The sequence below is a fragment of the Bubalus bubalis genome, chromosome X (assembly GCF_019923935.1).
Source record: "Bubalus bubalis isolate 160015118507 breed Murrah chromosome X, NDDB_SH_1, whole genome shotgun sequence".
NCBI classification, from domain to species: domain Eukaryota; kingdom Metazoa; phylum Chordata; class Mammalia; order Artiodactyla; family Bovidae; genus Bubalus; species Bubalus bubalis.
In genome coordinates, this window is record NC_059181.1 from 118,231,242 (window position 1) to 118,250,463 (window position 19,222).

Sequence of the window (19,222 nt, forward strand, 5' to 3'; positions counted from 1 at the left end):
ATATATAGCAGACAAAAGGATATCAGCTCTAATATCCAGAGACCTCCTACAAATCAAGAAGGAAAAAAAAAAAAAAAAACCCACAAATGATTCAACAGAAAAATAGGCAAAGGATATGAACAAGCAATCTCTAACAGAAGAAATATAAATAGCTAATAAATATATTAAAAGATGCTTAACTTAATTGGTGATTAGGGGAAAAGAAATGAATGAGAATCGGTTTTTCATCCAAAATGCTGACAGAAATTTAAAATAATAATAGTGTCCGGCATGCCGGGAGGGCAGTTTAGCTCAAAACCCTTTGATCTAAGTTTTATTTCTAAGGTATTAGTCTACAAAAATATTTCTACATGTGCGAAAGATAGATTTTAAAAATGTTTTTATAATGTTATTTGTAACAGTTTAAAAAAAAAACTGTTGACAACCTGAAGATCTATCATGTGGAAAAAATTGAATAAATTATATGGTTCACCTATTATAGAACTCTACTGGCTGTTACAATGACTTTCTATTGATCCCAGGGCTGGGAGGTGCGGGTGGATCAAGTTGTAGAATAACAAGTATAGGATAATTTTGCTTTATAAAACACACAAGAACACATAAACAGAAAAAGAACTTGGAGATACAAAACAAACAAATAATCACGGCTATCTCTGGGCTCTGGGACTAGGAGAAGGATATTTTCACCTATTACTTTACATACCACGGTAATTTTACTTTCATGATAAGTATGTATTATTTTTCTAAAAGGAAAAATAACGTAAGCTCACTTTATAACATTTGGATTTTTTAAAAAACTATAAGGAAATAGAGAAAAAGTGATATGAATTCTCACCACACAGAGGCATTAAATTGTCGCCACTTTTCTTTTCCGTCCTTATTATGCATTTTTAACATATTTGAGATCGTAATTTTAGGCTTGTCTTTCAATTAAGATAATACTGTATTTTCCCTATAATAATTCAGAGAATAAAGAGACACAAGAGAACAAAAAGCACATATATTCCCACTGCACAGAGATAATTGCCTAAGAAAATATTGTAAAATTCAAGTGCACAGAAATGGATTATGAGTCATCCATTCACACTGTCATAGAACATGCAGACTTGTTCTTTAATTTCATAATAATCACACAATAATTAGTCAATATGTTTTAATTATAGAATGAATACCACCCACTAACCCATCAAACCTGAGCAGCACTAGAATACTGACAATGACTTCCCTCTACTTCTATTCCAACTGCCTTTCCTCAGTCCCAATTGCCATTATCCTGAATTTTTTATTGGCTTTCCTTTACTTTCTCATAAAATACTTTTAATCCCTAGTATATATGTACACCTAAATAAAATATCCTTCAGTTGTACTTGTTTTGAATAATTAATATAAAAAGAACATCCTATTATATGTAGTCTTCTGGGACTTGATGTGCCGTTCTGTGCTTAGTCACTCAGTCATGTCCAATTCTTTGCGACCCCATGGACTGTAGCCCACCAGGCTCCTCTGTCCTTGGGGATTCTCTAGGCAAGAATACTGGCATAGATTGTCATGCCCTCCTCCAGGGGATCTTCCCAACCCAGGGGCTGAACCCAGGTCTCCTGCATTGCAGGCAGATTCTTTGCTAGATGAGCTACCTGGGAAGCCCCTGGTGTACACATATTTATATATATATATATATAATATGTTTATCTATTGTCCACTCATTTCTCTGCTGTATAATATTCCATTGTGTAAACACAGCACAATGTATTCAGTTTCCTTTAGGGACTTTCTCTACTAATACTTCAGTGTATATTCTATCGGTCTATACATACTTTCCTGAAGAGTTATGTCCTTCACCTCTGTGTGCCAGTTTCCTCATCTGTAAAACAGGGATGATAGTATCTACCTCAATGGGTTCTTATGAAGATTAAATGTGTTGATGCATGTAAGGTCCTTAGAACAGTGCCTGGACATAGCAAATGCTATGTTAATGTTGTTGCTGTTATTATTATTTATGCCACATAAGATTAAACCACAAAAATTGATGTTATAACAAATGGATAAATACACTGTATGTTAGCTTTATCTAAAATAATAAAGTCTCTAAACAGGAGTTTTTCTCATTAAAATAAGAATTTCACTTGTACCAAATGGAATTGACTTTATAAAAAAAAAATAGGAGCATTAGTAAATTTGCAAAACTTATCACAGCAATCTTATGTGTGTTTATTCTCAAGAAGCTGTTTAATAAACACTATCTTTAAAAGTTGTAAAGAATGAATACACGTTTCCTAGTAGCAAAAAACACTACGAGGCTGAAGGAATGCCTTATTCAATTTTTTAAAGCTAATTCTACTAGAAGCAGCAATATTTGAGTTGGAAGACTTGTCTATGGAAAAATCTGAACATAGAAAGGCTTGGACTTGGGAAGACTAATTTTAAAAAGGTCTGGATCTGGGGAAAGTTTGGAAGACCTGAACTATGGAACATGTTAAAATACCTGGATATCGTAGACACTGGAAGACCTGAATGTTAGAAGACCGGTACACCAGAGACGTTGGAAGACGTAGATATTGAGCCTGCTTTTGGAAGACTGAGTAGTTGTTTGGAAGACATGCAGATGCTGGAAGACGTGGAGATGCTGGAAGACGTAGAGATGCTGGAAGACGTAAAGATGTTGGAAGACGTGGAGATGTTGGAAGACGTGGAGATGCTGGAAGACACAGAGATGCTGGAAGACGAGCAGATGCTGGAAGCCCTGGAGATGCTGGAAGACCTGGAGGTGTAGGAAGACGAGGATTTTCTGGAAGACACACCTTCGTTGGAAGACAAGGATTTCCTGGAAGACGTGGCTTTGTTGGAAGACAAGGATTTCCTGGAAGGCGCACCTTCATTGGAAGACAGGGATTTTCTGGAAGACATGGATTTCCTGGAAGGCGCACCTTCATTGGAAGACGAGGATTTTCTGGAAGACGTGGATTTCCTGGAAGGCGCACCTTCATTGGAAGACGAGGATTTTCTGGAAGACGTGGATTTCCTGGAAGGCGCACCTTCATCGGAAGACGAGGATTTTCTGGAAGACGTGGATTTCCTGGAAGGCGCACCTTCATCGGAAGACGAAGATTTTCTGGAAGACGTGGATTTCCTGGAAGGCGCACCTTCATCGGAAGACGAAGATTTTCTGGAAGACGTGGATTTCCTGGCAGGCGCACCTTCATCGGAAGACGAAGATTTTCTGGAAGACGTGGATTTCCTGGAAGGCGCACCTTCATCGGAAGACGAAGATTTTCTGGAAGACGTTGATTTCCTGGAAGGTGCACCTTCATTGGAAGACGAGGATTTTCTGGAAGAGATGGATAGGCTGGAAGACATGAATTTAATGGAAGACACAGTTTTGTTGGAAGACAAATATTTGCTGGAAGACATGGATTTCCTGGAAGACACTGATTTTCTGGAAGCCATGGATTTGATGGAAGACATGGATTTCCTGGAAGACATGGCTTTTCTGGAAGACATGGATTTTCAGGAAGACCCGAATTGTCCGGAAGACCTGGATTATTTGGAAGACGTAGATTTGCTGGAAGACCTGGAAGTTATAGGAAGACATGAATTTTCTGGAAGACGTGGCTTTGCTGGAAGACCTGGATTTAGTGGAAGACATAGATTTTGTCTGGAAGACGTGGATTGACTGGAAGACTGAATTTGATGGAAGACATGGATTGGCTGGAAGACTTGTATTTTTCTGGAAGATCTGGATTTGATGGAAGACGTAGATATTTCTGGAAGACATGGACTGAAAGGAAGACCTGGATTTCTTTCTGGAAGACATGGATTGACTGGAAGACTTGCATTTTTCTGGAAGACATAAATTTGCTGGAAGACTTGGATTTGGTGGAAGACAAAGATTTTCTGGAAGACATGAGTTGGCTGGAAGACCTTGAAATTGTTGGAAGACATGGATTTTCCTGGAAGATATGGATTTTTTGGAAGACCTATATTTGCTGGAAGACTCGATTTACTGGAAGACATGGATTGACTGGAAGTCATGGATTTTCTGGAAGACTGCTTTAGCTGGAAGACCTTGATGTTGCTGGAAGACTTGGAATTAGTTGGAAGACTTGGAGTTGCTGGAAGATCTAGAGTCGCTGGAAGACCTTGACACTGGCGCCACTGGAAACCCTGGACATTGGAGACATTGGAAGCACAGGATGTTGGAGACATTGGAAGTCTTAGATTTTGAGGACATTTGTTATTCTGGACATTGGAGACTTTGGAGGCCCTGAGTGTTAGAGTTAATGGATACTGGAAGCCCTGAAAACTAAAGACACTGCAAGTCCTTTACCTTGGAAGCCCTAAACATTGGAAGATATGGACAATAGAAGACCTAGACATTTAGAAATCTTAAAATCAGAAGGCCTGGATATTGGGAGGCTCTGGAAAACCTGGATATTGACATATTTATGTTAAAGGACATAGAATTTGGAAGATGTAGTTTTCATGATGCTATAAATCAAGGATGTTGGCAGCCCTGGACATTAGGACACTTGGACATTAAAAGATTAAGATATTAAGAGACTGAGCTATTCAAACACTGAGGATGTTGGAACACCTGAATGTTAGAAGACCAGGTTCTTGGAGATATTGAAAGACTTGGGCATTAGAGGAACTTGTGATGACAAAACATTGTAAAATCAGGATTTAAGAGATACTATAAATTGCAGGAACTGAACTATCTATGTGCTGTAAGATATTAGAAGAGCTAGACTTTTGTACACAATGAAATACATGGACTCTAGAATACCTGTTTAGGAGGCATTGATGGATTGAGAACATAGGAAAAAATGGCATTTAGAACTCTGGACCCTGAAAGGCAAGACGTAGAATTAGAAGATTAATTTTTGGAGATATTAGAAGACCCTGATATTAAGGAGATTAGAAAACATTGGCAGTGAAGATACTGCAGGCCAGAGAGTAGAAAACATGGAAACTGTAACATGCAGAAGATCTACAAGATCTGGCAACTGGAGATATTAGAAGACACGCAGCTCAGAAGACTTGATATTAGAGACACTGAAAAACTAAAAGGACTAATCTTAGTCCTTTTTAATCTTAGAGATACTGGAAGGTCATATTGAAAAATAATTTCATACTAGGACCTGATGTGACATCAAAAGACATAAGACTAACAGTCTTTATGAATATAGCATCTCTTCCACTAAAAAGTAAAACACAGAGAAAGGACATTTTAGGAAGATGACAAAGAGGAAACAGGCAAATTAATTAGAAGTAGTTTCAATGGATTGGAACATATTTCATAGTTTCAGTGAACTGGGATTTTAGGGGTTTATCGACTGGCAGCACGAGAATGAGGAATTATCAAAGAACAAGCAAAGACATGGCCAGGGGAACCACCTGGCTTTAGATCAGGGGTCAGCAAAAGTTATCTGTAAAGGATCAGATAGTAAATATTTATGGTTTTGCAGGCCACGAGGTTTCTCTTGCAACTACTCAACTCTACCATTGTAGTGCCACCTTAGAAAACACATAAATGAGCTGGGCCAGACTTGGCTCAAGGGCCTTAGTTTGCCAAGCCCAGCTCTAGATACCACATCTAGGGTGTGGTAAACTTAAGTACATTGCAGTCTAGCACTCATGGAAAAGAGTGGATAGAGCAGTTTGAAGCCCAGCGGTAAATAAAGATGCTATGCATGTGATGCTGCTGCTGCTGCTACTGCTGCTAAGTCGCGTCAGTCGTGTCTGACTCTGTACGACCCCATAGATGGCAGCCCACCAGGCTCCCCCATCCCTGGGATTCTATAGGCAAGAACACTGGAGTGGGTTGCCATTTCCTTCTCCAATGCATGAAAGTGAAAAGTGAAAGTGAAGTGGCTCGGTCGTGTCTGACTCTTAGTGACCCCATGGACTGCAGCCCACCAGGCTCCTCCATCCATGGGATTTTCCAGGCAAAAGTACCAGAGTGGGGTGCCACTGCCTTCTCCGGCATATAATGCTATTCAGGAGACAAAGCTGGCAAGAACCTAAGAATGAAGTTTAGATCTCCGATTAATTGTTTCAGGGCTTTCAACAAGGATATTTGTATTCAGAGCCAAAATTAAGTGAGTGGTATTCAAGGCCCCAGCCTAGGGGGATAGGGTTCAGTGAGGATGCCCTAATTTAGTAGGTTGGAAGCTTAAGAAGAAACTCACACAAAAATATTTTTTTAAAAGAAGAAACTCACCACTACAGACTAGGGTTATCCTGCCAAGATTAAGCATCACCGACCAAAAGAGAGAGAGAGTCCCCAGCCCAGGGCAGCCAAGGACCTAGTGACAAAGCCCTCATTCTCAGTCCCGTGTTCTTGTCATCCTACCACTGCCAAATAATCTCGAGGTGTTTGCAGTGATGGAGGAGAACAGGAAGGAGATTACAGCTTGGTAGGCTCATCTAAGGCACTCTGGCTTCAAATAATTAAGTTTCTGATTTCTGGTCTTACTCACCAGAGACTGATAAGCTTAAGAGATCAGAATTGAGCTATAGGCTAAAGACAGGGCTGAGGAAGGGAGGGACTATCATTTTTACTGCAAAAAAGAAACACTGGCAGACAAAACTGGTTAAGGTACACTGAGATTGGGCCCAGACTTCAAGGTTAAGTGGGTGAATATATAGACAATTGGCAGCCACTGACGATTTTTGAACAAGAAAGTACCAGAATCAGAGTTTGCACAAGGAAAGTTAGTCAAGGGGCAAGATGTTGAATGCCAAAGACTACTATATATATATAAATATAACTAGAACACCAAAGACTCCAAGTTAAAACACTTAAAGGGTTGGATGGGATGTGAATTATGAGACCATTATAGTTGAATTAAGGTTGAATTAAGTTGAATTACATTTCTGTTGCTCAGCATACATAGCATCTGTATTACGATGAGTACTTAGCATTCTAAATACAACTATTTCAAACTGCTTGAGTGCTATCACAGAATACAAGAAATACAATACAAAGAAGTTCAGAAGCTAGTTATGAGGAACTGTCTTGTTCTCATCTAGTAAGATTACCTAGACATCCAATTTCTCTCAAAGACAGCTGAACTAATACTTTGTGTGGTTTAAGCACACAAAGGTCTATATAGCTTAAGGTCCCATATAGCTTTATCTTTGGCTCCTATTAACAGAGTCACTTAGTTATCTTAAAAGTGGAACCAGGTGGATGGATTATTTTCTAAAGAATAGAAATACATCCATGTGAGAAAAGTCATTACCCTTAATCACTATATAAATAAATAACCACATTATAAATATATCATATGAATTCACTTAGGTCAAGGTGTAACAGGGACTAAGGAATTATTGTCAGGTATCCCTCACAAGCAAACAGAAACATTTAACATCGATTTTTACTCCTTCTCTCTGTGAGACCATCATGTATAACTTATTTTGAAGGAAATCAGATAAAATTTGGCAAAGATAGTGAATGATCGTATTCTAGTTCTTTAATGGTTATTCACATTAAAATAATAGTGACAGCAACAACTTATTGAGCATTTACTTTACGCCAGGCACTGTGTTAAACATTTCATACAACCTCATAGCAATCCTATAAGGTAAGTATTTTCAACCCCGTTTTACAGATCAGAAACTGAAGTCTGAAATGGTTTAAAAACATGGCCACAGTTACATAGCTGTTAATTGGCAGGGACAGGATTGCAAGCAGGCAGATACCTGTACCTGATTCCCAAGCCTAAGACCCACGCTAATTTCTCATACCTCAACAGGCCAAGGGTTATTCTGCCAGGACTAAGTATCACTCACCCAAAGAGAGGAAGTCCCCAGTTCAGGGCAGACAAGAAGTCATTGGCAAAGCCCTCACTCTAAGTCCAATGTTCATGCCATTAGGCCACTCATCATACCACTGCCAGTTAATCAAGAACCAACTTTGGGTCTTTGCAATGATAGGTTGATTATATCTTCGGCTTTATGTAGTAATGCAAGAAAAATGAAGTGCAACATCTCAAGCACACTAGATTCATGTTTAACTACTCTCCATATTTGTTAGTGAAATGTACTATTTATCCTTTCACCTATTTTCTACTTGATTTTATAGTTCCCCAGAGCATATACACTCTGTTCATAGCACATATTTATTTCTGAACTCGCAGGAAAACAACCATAACACACTGACATCAAAGGCCATTAAAAGGTAATAAAACTAAGTAAAGTTCAGTGAGTAATGTATTTCATAGCATAAACATGACCCATACACTCTTTGAGACTATACACGCTGTAGAAGCCCTTTATTGGCATTCAGGTGCTGGCAGCTATATAATCCAAATGTGTAGTTTAAAGAGCCTTCTTTGCATTTTGATCTTAAAAGATTTTAAGCAAACAAAATGCTCTTTTTAAATGTAATGCCAGTTTTCTAATATTTTCTACAAATTTCAGCAACCTGAGCTATCCTTCCTCTCTACCTGCTTTGTCTTCCTTTTCTTTCTTTTTGCCAGTTGTTAAATATGTCTGTAAAGAAGGAAATTTCCATGTACTTCATAAAATCGAAGATCAGAATTTACCTGAGCCATTTGACAACAGAAAGATCCTTTCCATTCAAACTGTATATAAAATTTACCAAAAGAAATTTCAGTTAAAAAAGAAAAAAGGAACACCCATGTACATGGTGCTACTATCATAAACTTCTATTTCTACCACTTAGCCTAAACCAACTTTCACATCCTCCTGTGTTCTGCAGACTTGTGTGTGCTCAGTCACTCAGTCGTGTCCAACTCTTTGTGACCCCATAGACTGTAGCCCACTAGGCTTCTCTGTCCATGGGATTCCCCAGGCAAGAATACTGGAGTGGGTTGTCATTCCCTTCTCCAGGGGATCTTCCCAACCTGGGGATGGAACCCCCATCTCTTGCTTCTCCTGCATTGGCAGGCGGATTCTTTTACCACTGAGCTGCCTCGGAAGCCCTGCCGACTTGTTAGACCAAACCATATTAAAATGGTCTTTCAGCCTCATCAATGATACTTCTTAAATTATTTGAACTGGATATTGCCATAAACAAGAATTAGATCTACCCCAGTATTTTATTTCAAATGGTCTAGGCCCTAGACAAATGTTTCCATATATCAAGCCAAAGTCTAGGCATTCTTACCACCACCAGAATCATATAATAGTCAGTTTCCCATTGTATTATTTTATATTAACAGTTCCTAATGGATGCTATTCAACTTAAAGTTTTATTTCTCTAATTCTAGTCAAATTAAGACAAAAACTTGCCAATGCAATAATTTCAATAAATGATAAACTTATCAAGAAACTACATTCTTTAACACCATATGGAACTGCTGATTATACTGGTAAAACAATCATTCGCTTAAAAATATTTACCTCTAGGTATGATTAAGAGTACCCCAGTTATCCATGGAACCTTGAAACAGTTAACATATTTCTTTGCTTTGGTTTATGGAAATGAAACAAAATATCTAGTTTTATTGACAATGTCTATGCATTATATATATATATATATATATGATGCAAACCCTATAACTCAGAGTTGATGTTACATTGGTTTCCCTTTCTTCTGTGGCATCTGTGACTAACTCTTTTCTGAGAGGGAGTAAAAGATAAGACAGCCTGAGTCACAAGAGCCATTTTTAAAATAACAAGAGTACAAGACAGGAGTATTACTACTTACCTTGGTCTCTAGGAAAGGGCTTAGGTAGTCCCAAAACCAACCAACCAACCAGGCTGATGCACCTTTCTCTCAAGGTAACAATGTCAGAGATAGAAGGACATCAGAGACCAAGTGTTCCTATTCTCTCCTTGGACAGATAAGGAAAGAGTAGGATGATTTGAATAAGAGCATCCATTGAGCCCGTAGCAGAGCAGAAACTTAGAATGGAGGTTTCCTACCCCCTGGGCTCACTATCATTTGTCTTATATTTTCTATCATAATTATAGTTTTCAACAGCAGTGGTTTTCAACCATGACTCTATTAAAAAGTGGCTTGAGTAGCTTTCAAAATCAACAGCTGCTGGCCTAATCCCTGATTTAGTACGTCTAGGGACAGATCCCAGAAATCTGCTTTTGAAGTTCCCCATAAGGATTAGGATGGGCAGCCAGTGTTGAAAACCACTGTGACTTAGAGAAGAGTGTAAGCTCCCCTGGCACTATGGTGAGTCCCTAGATCCCTATCACCCAGTAATGGGTTTTCAACACTCATCTGCCTCTTTGGAACATGTTGAAGAATGTCTGCCATCCCAACTGTAACTACACAAGCCAAGACTTTTAACTTTTGTATTCTTGTCCCCTTTCTCTGATCACTGCAAACTCAGATATAGGGGATCTATCTTACAGGTTTTCCAGGCTAGGGGAAAACTTATTGGATTTCTACCACCTTTAGGGAAGAGGATATTCAACCATTTAAATCACTTGGAAGACCAGATATGAGAACAGAGAGGATGGATAGCAATGAACTCTAGCAGCTTCTCTTCCTTGATTAGGTACCAAAGTAAATCCAGGAATCCACTATAAATGTACTGTCTTCCAGGACACACCATGCCTTTGAGTACCTTATACAATTGCTGCAAAACAAATGAACTTATACCAAATGAATTAACAAGGGGATTTGTATCCTTTCTGTTGAGACAGCAAGTTAGGCTTAAACAGAGTTAAAATAAATTATAGGATCAAAAATTTATCAAACTGAGTAGCCCCCTCCTCAGGTCCTAGAGTTGAGTTACTTAAACCCTCATTGTAGGGGAATTTGAGTTGGAGGAATTTATAAGCCTTGGGGGGAAATTGAGGGATGGAAGGGAGTATTATAAAAGCCCTGACAATTGGTTTGTTTATCAGAATAAAATACTAAGTAAAATGAGCCTTGATGGAATTTTACGAATTTTACATTAGCAATCGTGATTGTTGAACAACTAATTTCTATTTCTCTCTGAGCTCAAGGTGAAGAATATCATGCATCACTGAAAAGGCTGATCATCACAGTAGTGACAGGGAAAGAGTGGAGAAAACAGGCTTTTATCTGCATATGAGTAAGCTCAGTCTCCTGCATGGATCATCACATCATCAAAGCTGTCAGAGTCTGAATCCCAGGGTTCCACTGTCTGTGTGAGGTCTTTTTGTCTGCTATTTGTAGAATGGGTTTGCATGACGCAGTCCGATGGTCCAGCCTCTTCTCCCTGTTGAAGCAAGCAGAGAGAAAATGCTTACTGGCCTTTGTTTGAAGCTTTCTTATTCCTGCCTTTATAAGGTTGTGGGTAATCATTTAAGCCTTGCCTGAAAGTCAATAAATATTCCACTGAAGAATAGTACGAGACAGCAAAAGAGACAATGATGTATAGAACAGTCTTATGGACTCTGTGAGAGAGGGAGAGGGTGGGAAGATTTGGGAGAATGGCATTGAAACATGTTAAATATCATGTATGAAACGAGTTGCCAGTCCAGGTTCGATGCACGATACTGGATGCTTGGGGCTGGTGCACTGGGACGACCCAGAGGGATGGAATGGGGAGGGAGGAGGGAGGAGGGTTCAGGATGGGGAACACATGTATACCTGTGGTGGATTCATTTTGATATTTGGCAAAACTAATACAATTATGTAAAGTTTAAAAATAAAATTAAATTAAATTAAAAAAAAATAAAATAAAAAAATAAAATGCCAAAACAAAACAAACAAAAAAAAAGAATCTCTTTTCTCTGAATCATCACAGCAATTTGATTTGCAGAGTGGGTGCTTCAACATTCTTCAAGTTCTGGAAGTTAACCTATACTGACCTTTCATCAACTTGTGATGTGATCACGTCTCTGACAGTTGAAATATTTCTCAACTATCTTCTGAGGGTGAGAATCTAACAGTTCAGCAATGTCACTTAATTCACTGTCTTCAAATCCTTCACCACCCAAACATTTTGCAGATGCTACAACATTTTCAATTTCTTCTGGCACTGGAAGTAAACTTTCAGAATTAGTTACAACCTCATTCTGAAATTTCTGACAGGCTCCATTAAGGGCTGATTGTTTTATTTCTCTCACTGACTCTTCTACTATTATTAAAGCATTACATATGGATAAATTTTGCCAAGCTACTTTCACAGTAATTTCAGGTGTCTCTCTCATAAGAGTTGCCAGGTAGTCAAATATACTTCCAAGTGCATGGGTTGAAGGAATGGAGTTGTACTGGGGTAAATGGAGATGACTTTAACACAAAGATCAGCATTTACTATCACACTTTTATCAGTGGGAGCCGTGCTCAGAATCAGCAACAATTTGAATTCAAGATGTTTTTGGTTTAAATATTGTTTAACCTCAGGAACAAAACACTTCAAAAACCAATCAAAAAAGAGTTTCTTGGTGATCCATATCTTATGGTTTCCATGCATATACACAGAAAAGTGTTTCTGGCATTTTCTTTTAAGAGGGCAAGAATTTTGGAACTTGTGAAGCAAAACAGGTTTAGTCAGAAAATCACCAGAAGCATTGGAACAAAGAACTTTGGAGCTTATCTTTCCCAAGCTTGAAGCCTCTGGTCTTTGTCTCCTCCTTTGCAATAGATGTGCAAGTGGGCATGCGCTTCCAGAACAAGACTGTTTCATCAGCATTGTAGACCTGTTCAGGCATATAGCCATTTTTCTCTATCCGTTCCTTCAATATTCTGCAGTGGCTTCATGATCTGCTTCCTCTGCAAGCCATGTCTTTTCATATAGACCATGGCAGTTCCTAAACCTATCCCACCACTTACTACTCACAATGAATGTTATAATTTTCCATCCAGATCAAAATTTAAATTTGCATGTTTGTGATGCCTGCTAGTAGATTTTACACATAGAAAGAGGTCTATTCAGCCTTCTCTGTTTTAGAAGCCACAAATGCAAATCTCTTTCCTTTTTTTCTATTTTGGCATTTTGAGTTGTCTGATTTTCTCAGTGATTCTGGTGTGCCCCTGATGCACTGGCCTTAACAGCTTTCTTACTTTTCTTCACTGATTCATTAGCACCCAAAAATGCCCTAAAGAGGTCTTGGTTTCACCATTATCAAGCATTTCAAGAATTCTCATTTTGTTTGCCAACTTTTTTGTCCTCTTCACCCTTCTTGCCTCTCTATCATTTACCTTCTTGGTTTTTTGCTTGGATACCATTCTTATTCAAACTTACACAAAATTACAGCTATTGAAAGTTTTCTGTCACTGAGCAATACACAACACTAACATATAAAGAGCAAATGACAACATTCACAAGACAAATAGAAAGGGTAAAATAGCTTTGGCATGACTATACTTGTGTATGATTTACGGCAGCAGAAGGAAGAAAGGGTAGAAGAACCAGGGTACCAGCAAGCAACCCAAATGTTGGTCCTGTCATGTGAGATACTCAGCAAGACAGCATGATGGTAACTGGAATTTGTATATTGTTCCGAAACTCTCAAAGGTGCAGACCAAATAAACTCAAATTTCATATGAGAATGACTTGCAGTTGTGAAGGGATCACAGAACTCAGGAGTCAAGGTCAGGCTACCAGGCTGAAATGAGAACAAGTATCACCACCTAGGAAAAAACAGACACAAAAATGGGAAACGAAGACAGGAACAGAAGCAGTCTGCACAAGTAGCTTAGAAGCTAGCGAGGAGAACAGAAATGTGGAATAATAATAATAATATCTGCCAAATTGCCCTTACAAAAGTTAGACCAATTTGCATGCTCACTAAGAGTGGATAAGAGTTCTTTTACCCTATATGTTCACCAACATAAAATACTATCCGCTTCTGCAATCTGTTCCAAGCAGAAGGTGAGTCACAAAGTATCTCATTTTTAATTTTCATCTTTCATTATCTTTCCATATGGTAAGCCATTTCTATTTCATCTTTAAGTTGTCTGTTCATATCCTCTGCCCACTTTTTAATGTTTCTCTTAATGATTTGTAGGCACTATTAGCATATTGTGTGTGTGTGTGTGTGTGCTCAGTTGGCTCAGTTGCATCCAACTCTTTGTGACCCCAAGGAATGTAGCACTCCAGGCTCCTCTGTCCATGGAATTCTCCAGATAAGAATACTGGAGCGGGTTGTCATTTCCTTCTCCAGGGGATTTTCCAGACCCAAGGATCTCCTGCATTGGCAGGCAGATTCTTTACCGCTGAGCCACCTGGGAATCCATTAGCATATTAAGGAACTCTTATTTTTAATTGTAAACATTTTATCCAAGCCTGTCATTTATTTTGTCTTTTACCATAAAGATGTTTCAAGTATTTATGTAGTCAAATGTTCAGAGAAGGCAATGGCACCCCACTCCAGTACTCTTGCCTGGAAAATCCCATGGATGGAGGAGCCTGGTAGGCTGCAGTCCATGGGGTCGCTAAGGGTCGGACAGGACTGAGCGACTTCCCTTTCACTTTTCACTTTCATGCATTGGAGAAGGAAATGGCAACTCACTCCAGTGTTCTTGCCTGGAGAATCCCAGGGACGGGGGAGCCTGGTGGGCTGCCGTCTATGGGGTCACACAGAGTCGGACACGACTGAAGTGACTTAGCAGTAGCAGCAGTCAAATGTTTCATGCTTTGCTTTTAAAAACCTTCCCCTCCCTAAGAGGATAAAAAAAAAAAAAACATATAAAACTAAAAACACACAAAATACATTTTATGCATGCAAATAAGAGCATTAAAAACTGAAACTCCAGGTAGGGAGAATGACTTGACTCTATATTTAACTAAATCACTGGGTAAAACTTCATTCAACCAACTTTTCAATGATAGCTATACTTCTACCCATAAAATTCACTTTGGGTCAGAGTTTAATCCTGTGTTCTCTGACTTTGCTAAGGATATGTCACTTTTGCAAAATGCTGGAGCCAAGTTAATGTGAAGAATAAAGACTCTGAAGTAACCTTCCCACATTAGCTTTCAGTTCTGCAAGCTGTACAGACTTGAAACTTTTAGTGAGAGGGTAACAGGCAGGAAGGCTAGGGGTCCCCAAACAGAGGAAATAGGTTGCAAGTGTCAGACGTTTTTTTATCTCTCTCTTAAGCGGCAGGAGGAAACAAACTACAAGCCTCAGATTTTTTTCCCTTCTCTATATAAAATTAAAAGGAGGTTTCTTTTAAATTCTCTGTTGCCATGAGGACACCTGGTTCCACCTGAACTTAACTTTTCTCATACCTTGAGCTAACCAATGAATTTTTTTTATGGAAAAGTGTTTCTTAAGCTACGTTAATGAACTATGTATTTACCTTAGACTCTGTCTTTCTTCAAGTCGGTTTTGACTAAGACAGAACTAACTTGACAAACTTGTTTTATTCAACAAACCAGTATGTTTTCCTCATGCAAATGTTCTCTTAAGTTATGTTAATGATACTATGTACTTGTTTGGAAACCTGCCTTTCTTCAAGATTCATGTCAGTCTTCTTATGGCCCGGGGTGACTCACCTTGTACCAATGCTATCTCAGAATGCATGTTGTGGGTGAGGGGCCTGGTGCCACTCTCTCAGTTTTGAGACATTTCCTTTCTCTAATTAGCAGCCTGCTAGTAGATATATAACTTTCTGCTAAAAAATAGCAAGTAGCAAAGGGGCACTCTTTCTGCCCCCTTCTGATGTCTATGTCAGAAGCTTTCTCTATCTCTTTTATACTTTAATAAAACTTTATTACACAAAAGCTCTGAGCGATCAAGTCTTGTCACTGGCCCCAGATTGAATTCCTCTCCTCTGGAGGCCAAGAATTCTGGTGTCTTTCATGGCTTAGCAACAACCTTTCATTGGGATGATAATAAATAATGCAATAATTGCATTAATGCAATTCTTTGCAAGGTATTTTTCCAAAGTACATTTAGTTAGAGAGTGTAACATCATGCTTCTGGTCCTTGTGAATCTGAGAATGCCTGGCATCCTCTATGAGGAGAAATAGAGCCTGGCTGGTTGAGCTCTGTAGTCATGAACTGGGGCTCACCCTGTTCAAGTGCCCAAAAGGGCAGAAGGATCTCAGGATGTTTTTTCCTGTTAGCATTTTCACCAAGAACAAAGAATTTTATAAAACATCACATCCTTTGAGGATTTGTATGGACAAATAAGATTGAGTTCATTGCAGCTTCTGTTATGAAAGGACATTTGGTTACAAGGAGTTTGCTTTTGTAAAAAATGTGCAGAACTAACATCCTTCAAAATCTCCTTCAAAAATCTTAAAACATACACACATGTGCAAGTGGTGAGCTCAAAAAGTACAGACCATCAAAATCATTTAACATTTTAAAGTACAGTACTCATAAATGGTAATCAATGGTGAGGTTTCCATGAGAAGTCTTATTTTTTTTCAAAATTTATAAACTACCCACAATGCATTTACTAATATGTTAAACAAAGATGTCATTCAACTGGCTTCTGAGACCAAAGGGCAATAATACAGCACTTCAAAAGTAGATCCTCATGATCAAAAATTTCAGCTATTCATTCATTCTCTTCAATCAACTTATGCTGACAAAAGTGCTTATCCTGGACAAGGCCACGTGACCTGAGGAATAAAGAAATGAATTAAAAAATCTTGATCTCAAGGAACTTAGTCTCCTAGGGAAGATAAATAGAACACACTATGAAGGTAGAAAGCTTCATATAAGAGTTGCAAACAATGTATTATGGATTATGGGGGCCTAATCTGCCCCTTTCTGTCCATTTCTTTTATTTTCTTGGCCATGTGGAATCTTACTTACCTGACCAGGGATTGGACCCAGGTCACCGCAGTGGACATGCTGAGTCCTAACCACTAGGCCTCCAGGGAATTCCCATGTCCTTTCCTACTTTATCTACAGTGGTCCAGGCCCTTCTCATTCCTCATCTGAAGAGTGATATAAATTTCTAAATCTGTCTTCCATTCAACCCTATGGACCACACTGCCTCCAGAGCAACCTTTCTAAATATGGGATCTGATCCGGTACTTCCTCCACTTTAAATCACTCCCATGAAAGATGTCCCCATGGCTTATTGAATAAAGCTGAACTTCCTCTGTACAATGGCACCTGCCTATTTTCCCCCATCTTATCTTTCACTACCTCTTCCCTTCATCCTCTGTAATCTACAAGTCACCCAGTTAAGGGGCTATTTCAGTCATCCAGATTTCCTTAACCTTTAACACTAGTTCAAGTATCACCTCTAACAGGAGGCTTTCCCTGCTCCCTCCAGCTATCTGAGAAGCACTCACTGACTGTCTGGGAAGCACTAATCAAAGCTCTCAGAGCCTCCCTCCCATGCTTACTCTGGTTACAGCACAAACATTTCCCTGTAGTGATGTTTCCCTGTGTATTCATCATTTGTGAATATCTCGACAGTATCTGGAACAGAAGAAGAGATCCTCATTTTATTGCCCAAATGCTTACAGTAGAGAGAATAAGAGTTACATGCAACACTCACAATGGGTCAGCATTTGAATTGGACTTTGAAGAATGGGTAGGATTTCCAGTGTTTATGGAAGGGGCGAGTGAGTGGGAGGTGAGGAGTAAAGGAACTGCTAGGGAAGTATGGGGATTCAGTTAGATGAGGCTGAAACATGTGGCGGCTGAAGTGGATGTTGCTGCTGTGTAGTTGCTAAGTGTGTCAGACTCTTTGTGACTCCATGGACTGTAGACCGCCAGGCTCCTCTGTCCATGGGATTTTCCAGGCAAGAGTACTGGAGTGGGTTGCCATTTCCTCCTCCAGGAGATCTTCCCAACTCGGGGATCAAACCATCGTCTCCTGCATTTCAGGCAGATTCTTTACCACTGAACCACCTGGGACAAGTGGATAGTCAAAACACGAAATTGGAAGTCTGTTGAGGAAAATTATGGAGGGCCTCCAATGACAGATTTCTTTGGTGAAATGGAGTTGTGTTTAACTGTCCTGATATTAATGAAAGGATTTATGTTTGCAATGAACAGAAAAGCAGGTGTTTAGTATAAATCAGACCTATTCTTCCCTGTTACTAGGTCTCAGCACAAACATTTCTAGGAGAAAAAGTTCTAACTAGTTGTGTCCTAAATAATTTAGGGATATCCTGCTGATATTCATTATCACATAGCTATTTTGTTCTTGCTATTTCAATCCTTGGTAACAAAGACAGTTATGAAACATCTTCCCTTTCCTTTTCTGGTTGGATGGGTTATTAATCAAATAGACATCCATACGTTCTTAAATAATAATTTATTTTCCCCACTAAAATTTCATGGAAAATAGTGCACATTTCTTTCTGGATCCAAGCAATCTTTATAGCTCTGAAAATTCTTCTCCCCACCCCTCCCCGACCCCCCAAAAATGTCAAAATGGAGTCTATGTAGTCACAGTGCCCTCTACTGGCTACAGAGAGGAACAGCTAAATCCAGGAGGAGAAGGAATTCAACAGCTCACAGAGCTGCTGTGCGATGCACTTCCCCACTTCTTCCCTTTATGTTAAGCGGAATGTTGAGTTAATAGCTCCTCAAGGTAAGCTCCTGAAGGTAAGCGCCTCAAAATAAGGGCTTCCCTGGTGACTCAGATGGTAAAGAATCTGCCTGCAATGAAGGAGGCTTGGGTTTGATCCTTGGGTCAGGAAGATCCCCTGGAGAAGGGCATGGCAACCCACTCCAGTATTCTTGCCTGGGGAATTCCACGGACAGAGGAGCCTAGCAGGCATGGGGTCGCAAAGAGTCGGACATGACTGAGCGACTAACACACACACACAAGGTAAGCAAACTCATTTTGGCAAGAATCAGGCAAGCGCTCCAACAAATTTCACCTTTTTTCCTGTTGTTTTGGAGGACTGGACACACCCAAAGCTTCCAAAGATTTTTTTTTTAAGAAGAGGCACATAAATATAAACAATAGTTTCCCTATCTCCTCCATTTGCTTGGCCTCTTGACCTCATTTTCACTGGCTTTCATAAGACAAAAGAAAGCTTTCAGTTAGGGAACTCTGTAAGGAATCTGGCAATCAAGGACCCAGTGGCCAGCCTCATCCCAATCTGGAATACAACCAGGACACCTCCCAAGTTCAGGCTAAATGCACCATTTATCCTCTCTCAACCTTATGATTCATGCTGAAGCTCCAATACTTTGGCCATCTGATGCGAAGAACTGACTCATTAGAAAAGACCCCGATGCTGGGAAAGATTGAGGGCACGAGGAGAAGAGGACAAGATGCTTGGATGGCATCACCGACTCAATGGGCATGAGTTCTGGGAGTTGGTGAAGGACAGGGAAGCCTGGCGTGCTGCAGTCCATGGAGTCGCAAAGAATCGGACAGGACTGA

The 19,222-nt window shown here is 39.5% G+C and overlaps 1 protein-coding gene across 1 annotated transcript; it reads right to left on the bottom strand.

Moving 5' to 3' along the window:
* Positions 1–1,675: 1,675 nt before the first annotated feature.
* Positions 1,676–5,683, bottom strand: LOC123331787 (streptococcal hemagglutinin-like). Its single transcript, XM_044936844.2, has 2 exons — positions 2,483–5,683; positions 1,676–1,861 (listed from the first exon to the last, which is right to left on the bottom strand). The coding sequence occupies exon 1, from the start codon at positions 3,496–3,498 to the stop codon at positions 2,515–2,517; it is 984 nt and encodes a 327-aa protein (XP_044792779.2). The 5' UTR covers positions 3,499–5,683; the 3' UTR covers positions 1,676–1,861; positions 2,483–2,514.
* Positions 5,684–19,222: the final 13,539 nt, after the last annotated feature.

Coding starts and splice junctions, on each gene's coding strand:
- LOC123331787 (XM_044936844.2), bottom strand. CDS start 3,498: ATGTCTTCCAGAAAAGCCATGTCTTCCAGGAAATCCATGTCTTCCATC.